A 13604-nucleotide genomic window follows, 5' to 3' on the forward strand; every position below is an offset into this window, starting at 1 on the left:
GTGTCTCCCTCTCTCTCTGCCCCTCCCCTGCTCACGCTCTCTGTCTCTCAAAAATACAGATGTTAAAAAAGATTTTCCTTTGATTTTCTGCAGTTCCATGAACGTGTATATATGTGCAAGTTTTTTTTTTTTTGTTTTTTTTTGTTTTTATTTTTTAAGACTTTATCTTGCTTGGGATTGAATTTGTCCCATCTGTTAATTCTGGAAAACTCTCAGCCTTTATCCTATCAATTACTGCCTCTGCTCTGTCTGCTCTCCTCCCCCTGAACTTCAGTTAAACTTGTGTCCGGCTTCTCACTTTGCCCTACGAATCCTAACGGCTCTTTCCTATTTCCATCCTCAGTGTCTTTGGGCTGCATTTTCTTCTGTTACATTCTCTGGCTTCCTGATTCTCTTTTCTGGTTCCGTTCAATCTCCTGCCACGCCTGCGAACACTATCACATTCTATTTAATGAATGATTTTCATTTCTGGATTCTTCTTCCAATCTGCTCTGCCATTTTCAGTAGTTCCTTGTTCTCCTAAAATATGTAGCTTGTTTAAATCTCTGTTCCTTTAAACACGGGAAGTATTTTGTCGTAATCTATATCTGATAATTCAAATGTCTGAAGTGTTAGGGTCAGTCTGTACTGTTTTATTATTTATTTGTTATTTTTTAAATGTTTACTTAGGGAGAGACAGACAGAGACAGAGAGAGAGGGAGACACGGAATCCGAAGCAGGCTCCAGGCTCCCAGCTGTCAGCACAGAGACCGATGTGGGGCTCGAACCCACGAACCGTGAGATCATGACCTGAGCTGAAGCTGGACGCCTACCTGACCAAGCCGCCCAGGTCACCTGTGCTGTATTTTCGCTATGGTTCTCACTCACGGTCCTTGTGTTTACGTGTGTTTAGCTATTTTTGACTGATTGTTCCTTGCAAAACACGTGTGCGACTCCCTGAGCCTTAGATGGAAGGTCTCTTCTCCCCGAGAGGCATTCTGGTTGCATTTCTACGTGCCCTTCACACTGGACTTGGGCTGCAGACTCTTTCAGGGGAGGACTTGGAGTTTACCGCGGCTCAGCAACAGGCTTTATTTTACTGCCTGCTCCCTACTTATTTATTTTTTTTTTTTTAATTTTTTTTTTCAACGTTTATTTATTTTTGGGACAGAGAGAGACAGAGCATGAACAGGGGAGGGGCAGAGAGAGAGGGAGACACAGAATCGGAAACAGGCTCCAGGCTCCGAGCCATCAGCCCAGAGCCTGACGCGGGGCTCGAACTCACGGACCGCGAGATCGTGACCTGGCTGAAGTCGGACGCTCAACCGACTGCGCCACCCAGGGGCCCCTCCCTACTTATTTTTAACCCAGGGTTTTTGGTTGTTTTCATTTAGAAACTGGTACAAATAACCAAGCTTGCTTTACTGGAAAAAGTAGCTTATACTTGCTTTGGAAATATTTGAAATTTGATACTAATTAAAAGACGTGAGACTTCCGGGGCGGAAGATGGTGGAATAGGAGGACCCTACGCTCCCCTCGTCCCACAGATACAACCAAGTTGACCCCCACATCAGTGTAAATAACTCAGAAAATCACGCGAAGACTGGCAGGACGTACTTGCCATGGCTCAGTAGAGAAGAGGCCACATCAAGAAGGGCCAGAAAGGAGACACAGTCCGAACAGACCTTTGGTGGGAGGAGGGAGGAGGTGGGTGCAGAGGGGGAGAGGAGTGGACACACCAGGCACCAGGCACGATCTCAGCCCCCGCCCCCCCCCAGGGAAGGCAAATCCCCAGAACTGTGGCTTTGTGAGTTCTTACAACCAGTGGGGCTTAACCCCTGGAGCTTTAAAACTCAGCAGCTAAGCCCTGGGAGAGGCAGGAAGGCCAGAGGAAACTGAGTCCCCGCCCTTAAGGAGACAGAACCACAAATAGCCTGTGGAGATTCAGCGCAGAAGGGGCTGTTTGAGCACCCCTCCCCCGCCCCCGCTCCCCCAGCCCTGGGCCAAGAGAGAGGGATTTGTATGCTGTTCACGGAGCCTGTCCTGGGGTGACAGAGGTCCTCTGGACACTTCTACACAACAGAGGAGGCGGCAAGCACCATCTCCCTCCCCCAACCTAGGTACACCTGTGGGAACCGGGTGCAGCTCCAACACTCCCACCTAGGATGCTAACAGTGTGCCCTGCCCCTGCACTCTTCTTCACTCGCCCCTCCAGCCAGTCCTCCGTGCAGGCCCCTCCCACGGCAGACTGTGCACCCCACATCCCCTGTTCTCCTGCGGATCAGCCTCCGACGTGCCCGTGGCAGGACTCCATCCAGAGTGGCACCACGAGCCTGGCAGTGTGCGAGCGGCCCCGACGGGGGCCACACCACCCCACAGTGAGTCCTGCCCCGGGGAGAGGGGAAGATAAGGTACACGCCGGTCTGACTGTGTGGCCCCAGCGGTGGGCTGGGGGCGGACATCGGGTCTGATTGCGGCCCCGCCCACCAATGCAAGTTTCTCCGGACCACACGGGAAGTGCCCTGCAGTTTGGAGCTACCGCATCTCTAGCAAACTCCTGCTCTGATCCGCCGCGCCCCAGACCGACCCGCTAACCGCACAGGGACCGGACCCTGCCCACAACAGGCAGAGCCACTGCACGGAAGGTGAACACGGTTCAGCCACTGCAGCAGGACACCCCTGTAGCAACACACACGGGGACACCCCTGAAGTGCCATTTTCCCGTGAACAGGGGACACTGCACTGCGGGGCACGACAGGACCTCGTCTTCCTAAGGCCACTGCTTTAAGTGAGGGAGACGCAGCTGGCTTTGCTGACACAAACAGACACAGAGAGTTAGACAACATGAAGAGACAAAGGAATATGTCCCAAGTGAATGAACAGGACAAAAATCGCAGCAAGAGAACTAAATGAAATGGAGATGGAGTAATGAAATGAAATGAGTAATGGAGTAATACGCCTGGTAGAGAATTTAAAGTAATGGTCATAAATATACTCACTGGACTTGAGAAAGAGTGGGGGACCTCAGTGAGACCCTCAACGCAGAGACAGAAAACATAAAAAAGAACCAATCAGTGACAAAGAACACAATAACTGATATTAAAAATACACGAGATGGAATAAATAGTAGACTAGAGGAAGCGGAAGAACAGATCAGTGACCTGGAGGACAGAGTAATGGAGAGAAATCAAGCTGAGTAGTTGAGAAAAAGAAAAAATGAGAACAAGTTAGGGGAACTCAGTGACACCATCAAGCCTAATAACATTTGCATTATTGGGGTCCTAGAAGGAGAAGAGAGAAAAGAGGACAGAAAATTTATTTGAAAAAAATGACAGCTGAAACCTTCCTGAATCTGGGGAAGGAAACAGAAGTCCAGATTCAGGAGGCACGGAGAGCCCCTAACAAAACCAAAGGAGGTCCACACCAAGGCACAGAGGAATTTAAATGGCAAGAAGCATGGATCAAGAGAGAGTTTTAAAAGCAGCAAGAGAAAAGAAAGCAGTTTCATACAAGGGAAATCCCATAAGGCAATCAGCTGCATTCTCAGCAGAAACTTTGCAGGCCAGAAGGGAGGGGCATGATATAATCAAAGTGCTGAAGGGAAAAGCCTGCAGCCAAGAATACTCTATCCAGCAAGGCTATCATTCAGAATAGAAGGATGGATAAGAGCTTCCCAAAGTTTAAAGGAGTCCATGACCACTAAACCAGACCCACAAGAAACGATAAAGGGGACTCTGAGAGGCAAGGAAAGACCATAAGCAGGAATAAGAAAAGCAGGAATCACAAAAGCAGTAAGAATAAGTATGTATGTAAAAATCTGTCAAAGGATTCACAAAATTAAAGTATGTAAAGTATGATACCAGATACCTACACCATGGGGAAGAGTAAAAATTTAGTGCCTTTACAATGGGTTCAAACTTAAGCAACCATCAACTTAATATAGACTCCTATACACATAAGACATTATATGCAAACCGAATGTTAACCACAAATCAAAAACTGGTAACAGATATGCAAAAAATAAAGAGAAAGGAATCCAAATATATCACTAAAGAAAGCAGCGGACTTCTCAAAAGAAAGGAACAGAGAAGAACTACGACCATAAAAGGAGTGACAAAATGGCAGTAAGTACACACATATCAATAATTACTTTGAATGTAAATGGACGCAATCCATTTTGCTCCAATCAAAAGACATAGGGTGACGTAATGGATAAAAAAGCAAGACCCATCTATATGCTGCCTACAAGAGACTCATTTCATTCCCAAAGACACCTGCAGGTTGAAAGTGAAGGGATGGAAAAGCATTTATCACATAAATGGAAGTGAAAAGGAAGCCAGGGTAACAATTCTTATTGAACGAAATAGACTTTAAAACAAAGTCTGTAATAAGAGACAAAGAAGGACAGTATGTAATAATAAAGGGGACAATCCTACAAGAAGATATAACAATTGTAAATATTTATGCACCCAACATAGAACACCCCAATACATAAAGCAGCTAATAACATGAAGGATGCAATTGATAAGGATACAAAAATAGTGGGGACTTTAGCACCCTGCTTACATCAATGGACAGATCATGTAAACAGAAAATCAACAAGGAAACAGTGGCTTTGAATGACACACTGGGGCAGCTGATCTAACAGGTATATTCAGACATTCCATCCAAAATCAGCAGAATGCACATTGTTTTCAAGTACACGTGAAACATTCTCCAGAACAGATCACATATCCAGCCACAAAACAAGTCTCAGCAAATTCCAAAGACTGAAGTCATAGCATGCATCTTTTCTAACCACAACTCTATGAAACTAAAAATCAACAAGAAAAAAATCTGGAAAGAACACAAATACATGGAGGTTAAATACATGCTACTAAACAATAAATGGATCAATTTGATCAAGAAATCAAAGAGGAAATAAAATAAAAAACACATGAGAAAATGAAAATGAAAATAGAATGGTCCCAAATCTTTGGGATGCAGCAGAAGCTGTTTTAAGAGGGAAGTTTATAGCAACACAGGGCTACCACAAGAAGCAAGAAAAACTCAAACAACGTAACCTTACACCTAATGGAGCTAGAAAAAGAACAAATAAAACCAAAAAGGAAAGGAAAGGAAGGGAATTCGAGTAGAAATAAATGAAACAGAAATTTAAAACATAGAACAGGTCAATGAAACCAAGAGCTGGAGTTTTGAAAAGATCAACAATATTGATGAGCGTAGCCCAGGCTCCTCAAAAAGAAAAAAAAGAAAAAAAGAAACAGAGACTCAAATAACTAATCAAATCAGAAATGAAAGGGGGAAAAAAATAACTGACACCACAGAATAATAAAAAGATTATAGGAGAACAGTACGTAAAATGGTATGCCAACAAGTTGGGCAACCTAGAAGAACTGGATACATTCCTAGAAACATATACACTCCAAAAACTGAATCAGAAAGAAATAGAAAATTTGAACAGATCAATTACTAGCAATTAAATTGAATCAGTAATCAAAAAACTTCCAACAAACAAAAGTCCAGGACCAGACAGCTTCATAGGTAAATTCTACCAAACATTTAAATTTATTTTTATTTTTTTTAATGTTTATTCATTTTTGAGAGAGAGAGAGAGAGGGAGAGAGAGAGCGTGTGAGCAAGTGAGCATGAGCAGGGGAGGGGCAGAGAGAGAGGGAGACACAGAACCTGGGGCAGGCTCTAGGCTCCGAGCTGTCAGCACAGAGCCCGACATGGGGCTCGAACTCACAACCATGCGATCCTGACCTGAGCCGAAGTCAGTCACTTAACTTAGCCACCCAGGCGCGCCATTTAATTTTTTAAAAATGTTTACTTATTTTTGAGAGACAAAGCATGAGTGGGGGAGGGATAGAGAGAAAGGGAGACACAGAATCCAAAGCAGGCCCCAGGCTCTGAGCTGTCACCACAGAGCCTGATGTGGGGCTCAAAGTCATGAACTACAAGATCGTGACCTAAGCTGAAGTCGGACGCTTAACATACTGAGCCACCCAGGCGCCCCTAATTCTACCAAACATTTAAAGAAGAGTTAATACCTGTTCTTCTCAAACTATTCCAAAAATAGAAGAGGAAGGAAAGCTTCCAAATTCATTCTATGGGGCCAGCATTACCCTGATACAGAAAACCAGAAAAAGACACTACAAAAAAAAAGAACTCGGGCCAATATCCATGATGAACACAGATGTAAAATCCTGACCAAAGCACTAGCAAACTGAATTCAACAATACAGTAAAAAAATTATCCACCACGATCAAGTGGGGTTTATCTCTGGGATGGAAGGGTGATTTAATATTTACAAATCAATCTACATGATACATCACATCAATAAGAGAAAGGATAAAAACCATATGATCCTTTCAATAGATGCAGAAACAGCATTTGACAAAGTACAACATCCATTCATGATAAAAACACTCAACAAAGTAGGTTTAGAGGGAAGGTATCTCAACATAATAAAGGGCATATATGAAAAACCCACAGCAAACATCGCTTCTTTCATGGGGAAAACAGAACTTTTCTCCTGAGATCAAGAACAAGACAAGGATGTCCACTCTCAGCACTTGTATTCAACATAGTATTGAAAGTCCACAGCAATCAGACAAGAATGAAAGGCATCTAAATTGGTGAAGAAGAAGTAAAAATTTACTACTTATAGGTGACATGACACTGTAGATAGAAAACCCGAAAGATTCCACCAAAAAAATTCTACAACTAATACATGAATTCAGTAAAGTTGTAGGATACAAAATCAACATACAGAAATCCAGTGCATTTTTATACACTAATAATAAAGCAACAGAGAGAGAAATTAAGAAAACAGTCTCATTTGCAATTGCACCAAAAATAATAAAATACCTAGGAATAAACTTGACTAAAGAGTTTAGGACTGAAAGACCTATATTCTGGAAACTATAAAACACTGATGAAAGAAATTAAAGATGACACAAACAAATGGAAAGATATTCTATGCTCATGGATTGGGAGAATAAATATTGTTAAAATATTTAACAATACTACCCAAAACAATCTACATATTTAATGCAATCCCTATGAAAATACCAATAGCATTTTTCACACAACTAGAACAAGCGATCCTAAAATTTGTATGGAACCACAAAAGACTCCAAATAGCCAAAGAAATCTTGAAAAAGAAGACTAAAAGTGTAGGTGTCACAATCCCAGATTTCAAGACCTACAACAAAGTTGTAGTAATCAAAACAGGATGGTATTACAGACAAACAGACACACAGATCAACTGAACAGAATAGAGAGCCCAGAAGTGAAACCACAATTATCTGGTCAATTAATCTTCAACAAAAGAGAAAGAATATGCAATGGGACAAAGACAGTCTCTTCAACAAATGGTGCTGGGAAAATTGGACAGTTATAAGCAAAAGAATAAAACTGAACCACTTTCTTACACCACGCACAAAAATGACAGTCAAAATAGATTAAAGACCCAAATGTGAGACCTGAAACCATAAAATCCTCGAAGACGGCACAGACAGTAATGCCTCTGACATTGGCTGTAGCAATGTTTTTCTAGACATGTCTCCTGGGAAAAGGGAAACAAAAGAAAAATAAACTATTGGGACTGAATCAAAATAAAAAGCTTCTGTACAGCAAAGGAAACAATCAACGAGACTAAAAGACAACTACTGAATGTGAGAAGATACTTGCAAATGACAGATCTGATAAAAGGTTAGTACCCAAAATATATAAAGAACTTATACAACTCAACACCAAAAAATAACCCAATTTAAAAATGGGCAGAAAACACGAACGGACATTTTCCCAAAGAAGACATCCAGATGGCCAACAGACACATGAAGAGATGCTCAGTGTCACTCATCATCCGGGAAATGCAAATCAGAACCACGATGAGATACCACCTCACACCTGTCAGAATGGCTCAAGTCAACAACATAAGAAACAACAAATATTGACCAAGATGTGGAGAAAGGGGAACACTCTTGCATTATTGGTGGGAATGCACACTGGTGCAGCCACTTGGAAAACAGTATGAAGTTTCCTCAAAGCATTAAAAATAGAGTCACCATATGATCAGTAATTCCACTACTGGGTATTTACCCAAAGAAACCAAAAACACTAATTCGAAAAGATACGTGCACCCTGATGTTTACTGCAGCACTATTTACGGTAGCCAAGGGTGGAGACAACCCAAGTCCATCGATAGACAAGTGGACGGACAACGAGGCATACGTACGCGACGGCATAGCAGTCCTCCATAGCAGAGAATGAAATCCTGCCATTTGCTACAACGTGGATGGGTCTAGAGGGTATCATGCTAAGCGAAAGAACAGACGGAGAAAGGCAAATACCATATGGTTTCACTCAAATGTGGAATTTAAGAAACAAAGCAAAAAAAGAGACAAATCAAAAAACAGACTCTTAACTTACAGAGAACACACTGCTGGTCACCAGAGGGGAGGTGGCGGGGGGGGGGGGGGGAATGGGTGAAATAGGTGATGGTGATAAATTAAGGGGCACCCTTGTCGTGATGAGCACAGAGTAGTGAATACGCGTGTTCAATCACTGTCCTGTACACCTGAAGCTAATCTAACCCTGTAGGTCAGTTATAACGGAATAAAAACTTAAAAAGACATGAATGTGATAAAAAAAAAAAATCAAAACCGTACAGTAAGATACAAGGATACGTAAAATGTAAAGTTAAAGCCTCTTTCCCACCCACGAGACCCTCCAGTCTCCCTCATTTAAGGCCACCACTGGGAAGAGTTGTGCATTTTCTTCCAAGACTTTCGGTTGGGGGTTCTTGAATCTAAAGCATAGATGCGTTTTTATAAGCATATGTATGCACACATTAGTATATAGGTTTTTATAATCTCTAAAAATGACATCATTTTCTGAAACTTAAAATTAATAACACATCTTAAATTTATCTGAGTGGAATTGCCAGATTGCCCTCTAAGAGGTTTTATTAATACATGCTCACACCCAACGTACATCAGCATCTTTCAATAATACTTAATACTTCATCAGGTGCCACAGTGAACGCCCCCCGCCCCCTGCCCGCACCCCACGCTTACGGCTCAGCAGTTAACGGGGTAGCGTGACGGCTCTCACCTGCCACAGCGTAGGCACTCTTCCATTGAGAAAAGACTCATACATTTCCTCCAGTTCTTGGGTGAGGATGGTTTTTCCTTTTATCGCAAGTTGAAGGCCTTTCAAAGATTCATGCACAACAAATAAGAACTTATCAAATCGTTCGATTTCTTGGCTCAGAAAGGTTAGCAGGACACAGTGGATGAGGGGATCATAGCCTGGATCGAGAAAGACAGAACATTAGGTTATTTTTCAGATAAAAGGAGAAACACAGGCTTTGGAAATGGAAGGAACTTCATGTGTCAAGACCAGGGGTCGCAACACACTTTCTGCAGAAAATCAGGAATCACTTCAGGCTCCGTGGCCACCCCGTCTGCGTCACGACTGCTGGGCTCTGCTTCCGTGGTGCGAACGCAGGCGCAGACGCACAAAACCGATAAGCTTGGCCGTTTGCCAATAAAGTTTTATTTGTGCAGCAGCCCTCGCGTTCATATTTCATATATTTATGGGTCCTAAAATATTCTTTTGGTTTTTTCCAACCAGTAAAGAATGTGAGACGCCTTTTAGCTTTCAGGCTGCACAGGAATGAACGGTGGCTGGACCTGGCCACAGCCCTAGGGTGCTGACCGTGGTTCCGACTCCGCAACAGCACCGATGTCACAGACTACCGCTCAGCATTGGGTTCCCGACGAACTTTCTTTAAAGGGGTAAGGTATAGGGGCGCCTGGGTGGCCCAGCTGGTTGAGCGTCTGACTGGCTCAGGTCATGATCTCGCGGTTTGGGGGGCGTCAAGCCTGACCTCGGGGTCTGTGCCGGTTGTGGGGTCAAGCCTGGCATCGGGCTCTGTGCCGTCGGCTCAGAGCCCGCCTCAGATCCTCTGTCCCCGTCTCTCTGTCCCTCCCCTACTTGTGCTCTCCCCCAAATAAATAAATATTTAAAAAATTTTCAAAAATAAACGGTTGAGATGTGGATGTTGAGAAGTTAACTGGGTCATTTGCCACGGCCCGGACGCTGGCCCCCGGGGCTGGGTGCCCTGTCACCCCTGGGCCTGCCCCCTTTCCAGAGCCCTCGGAGCGGGGGCCGCCGGTCAGAGGGTCCACGTTCCTCGTGCTCCGCAGGCAGGTCGGGGGGGGGGGCAGGGACGACCCCGCCCCCCCCCAGCTGCTCTATAACCTCAGGCAGGGCGGCTCCTTCCTGCTTTGCTACAAGCATATTTCTTCACTTTTAGTCTCCCAGCCACCCACCCCCTACCCCCCTACCCCCCTGCCCCAACAAAACCAGAAAGGAAGACAAAGCTACAGCACCCTTTCCTTCTCTGCCCCAAGCTTGGAGAGGGGGAGGGGGTGGTCTCTCAGCTTGGAGAGTGGGAAGGGGGGGCGTAGAGACCGCACTGCCTACCTCACTCGGCCTGGCTGCTTCTGTGGGGTCTTGGGGGACCCCCACCCCTTCCCCTTGGGGCCAGAGTCCTTTCCCGAGGACGCACGTCCTGTGCCTACCTTGGATGCTCTTACAGAGAGACTCCCAGAGGGGGCTGGACATGATGCACTTCAAGGTGCTGGGTGTTCCAGCACATTCTTCCTTCTCCACAGACCTCGGCAGCCGCTGTAGCAGGTCAGACAGGATTTCCATCAGCAGTTCGTCGTTACTCTGCTCGGGACTACAAAGGACACGGAGAGATGTGGATCTGTGTGACCCAGGACAGCCCGCTGTTCAGGCCCGGGCCAAGCCGCACGCGACTAGGCACACGACGGAGTCCGTGCATCTTACAGATGAGGAAGCGGCCGGCCGTGGAGCCGGCGCGGGGCTCGACCTCATCAACCGTGAGATCACGACCCGAGCTGAAATCAACGGTCGGGATAAAACTGGCCCCTTGCCCTGCTTCCCGAGAAATTTTTATTTTATTTATAATTTAACCTTTTTTTTTTATTCTAGTAGGCTCCACAAGGAGTGTGGAGCCCAATGCGGGACTTGAACCCACGACCCTGAGATCAAGAGTCAGACACTTAAGGGGCACCAGGGTGGCTCAGTTGGTTAAGTGTCCAGCTTCAGCTCAGGTCATGATCTCATAGTCTGTGGGTTTGAGCCCCGTGTCAGGCTCTGTGCTGACAGCTCGGAGCCTGGAGCCTGCTTCGGATTCTGTGTCTCCCTCTCTCTCTGCCCCTCCCCTGCTCATGCTCTGTCTCTCTCTCTCAAAAATAAACATTAAAAAAAAAAAAAAAAGACACTTAACTGACTGAGCCACCTAGGCGCCCCCTGCACTTTAGACGTTTACAAGAAAATATGTATTTTTAAAGGGTTCTTAAGATTTCTTTGTCGACAATTCATCGTCGGAACGCATCTGCGTGAAGTGTCAATACCGAAACGAAGGCGCAGGCGGCAACCCGACAGCGTGTGCTTGTCACCAACCGCGTGTCAGATTCCTCGGGGACGCTGGGCGGCCCATGGGGGCACAGGCCTGGACCAGGCGGGGCAGAGCGCGAAAGCTGGACGAGCTCTAAGCACTAACACTCCCCTGAGCTCGTGCTGTTACTCTAACTGCTGGCAGGGGCTGGTTTCAGCCGTCACCCAGGTCTCACACAGCCAGGGTGTCGTCCTGCACGGTGAGCGACAGCCTGGAAGCCACAGCCACGCTCAGTGCACTGCTTCTGCGTCCGCTCACCCCTCACGCCAAGTAGGAGGTTTTCCCATTTTGTTTTCACACTTAGGCGGTGACTTTAAAGCAAGGTTACTCAGTGGCATTCATCCAAGGTGGCTTCTGATGATTCAAAAGACTTCAAAAAGCACACATCTTCAAAGGGCAACTCTTTGCTACCCCTGAGGGCGTTAAGTCAAGTGGGACGGATCTTTTAGATCTAGTCATGCAGAGAAGTTTCTAGTATGTTTTGAGCACAGGCAGCATAATGGCAGCCATCCCAGCCTCCCAGAATGCCCGAGGGGCACGGATAAACACACTCAACATGCTTGCGAACAGCAGCCCCATAACCCATTTCTTACTGGCGAATTTGTTGAAGGCGGGAGGCACAGCCGTCAGTATTTACGAGCGCAGGACGCGCAGGGAATTGAACCTGATATTCTGGGGGCACACGGGAAGACTTCTAAGTAGCCACTCCTCTCTCGCTGTGTGTGCAGCTTTCCTGCACGTAGAAGGTAGGACGCGTTCACTCCGTCGGTGGGGGGAGGGCTCGGTTACACCTGTTTTGTGTCAGTGCAATGACCTTGGAAGAGAGCACCAGATGGTCAGCCAAAGCCACAGTGAGGATCCAATCAGATACCATTTTAATATGAGTTTTGTGGTCCAGAGACAGGAAGGGGCGCCTGGGTGGCACGGTCGCCTGAGTGTCCGACTCTCGGTTTCAGCTCGGGTCATGATCTCACAGTTTTATGGGTTCGAGCCCTGCGTTGGGCTCTGTGCTGACAGCATGGAGCCTGCTTGGGAGTCTCTCTCTCTCTCTCTCTCTCTCTCTCTCTGCTCCTCCCCTTCTCATTCGGTTTCTGTCTCTCTCAAGAAAAACAACAACTAAACAACAACAAAGAGACGAGAAGACCAAAGCGTACAGAGTTCCAATAGGTTCAGAGGTTTTAGAACTGAGTGGAAAAAAAATATAAAAAAGACATGTGTATCTTAGGAGCCTGTTAGGAGGTGGAGGAGGGAGACGTGTCCTCCAGACTAAGAGGACCACTTACAGTTTTACTCGGGGGAACTTACCATCGGGGGCGCCTGTGCGCAGAAGGTCCTGGCCGCACACGCCCATCCCCCACAAAGCCCTTGCCGCAGCCCAGCTTTTATAGAGCCAGACGCCTTGTGGTGACGTCACAGGGGGATTACCTAGAGCGGGGCCACCCGTGCACCAGCGGCAAGGACAAGACTGAGGACTCAGGTGGTCAGGTCCGCTGGCGCTCCTGCAGAGCAAGAGGGCCCTAAACCCGATCTGTGAGCCCACAGACTAACAGCCTAGGGGAACGTGGACTCGGATCCTGGGGACGTGGGCAACGTCACCATCACCGGGGGTTGGAGTTGCGATGACCTTAACGACGAGTATGATCGGGGTTCAAGGCATCCGATGCGTGTTCCCAACAAGCATCCGCTCGTGTTGTGGTTTAACTTTCGGTTTCAGTTTATTTACTTGTTTTCCCCCAAACCTGAAGCACCAAGAAGGCAAAACTCCCACGTCACGCACAGTGGCGCCACTGGTCCCGGGGAAGACTGAGAAGTTGCTGTAGACAGGATTAACAGAATCAAAACCACAGTGACGGTACTTTCGTGGTGAGGAATCTGTACCTGTTGGGATTTTCAGTATTTATGATATTTAAGAGATTTGGGGCTCTTAACACCTGAAGGTCAGCTTTGGGACTCTTATTTACAACAGGAAGTGGGGAAATTGGTTTCAGTTTATGATTTTGAGTTGAAATTCAGCTAAGCTGATATATTTGAAGACATAAGAGAATTTAAGATCCCACGTATTTGTTTAATTATTAGATTTATAAGAATTGTTGCAAGATTTGAAGAAGGTTTGGCGGTGAGG

General features: G+C 46.0%; 1 protein-coding gene across 1 annotated transcript in view; it reads right to left on the reverse strand.

The window, feature by feature from the left end:
* DNAH14 (dynein axonemal heavy chain 14) overlaps window positions 1–13604 on the reverse strand; it is a 334473-nt gene that overhangs the window by 15234 nt on the left and 305635 nt on the right. Inside the window, exons 80-81 of the mRNA XM_086693941.1 lie at window positions 10578–10738; window positions 9103–9299 (exon numbers count right to left, since the gene is read on the reverse strand). Of these exons, the coding sequence (XP_086550067.1) occupies window positions 9103–9299; window positions 10578–10738 (358 nt within the window). The remainder of the gene's footprint in view (window positions 1–9102; window positions 9300–10577; window positions 10739–13604) is intronic.

The sequence above is a fragment of the Puma concolor genome, chromosome E4 (genome assembly GCF_028749965.1).
Source record: "Puma concolor isolate L17-30 chromosome E4, mPumCon1.1.hap2, whole genome shotgun sequence".
NCBI lineage: Eukaryota > Metazoa > Chordata > Mammalia > Carnivora > Felidae > Puma > Puma concolor.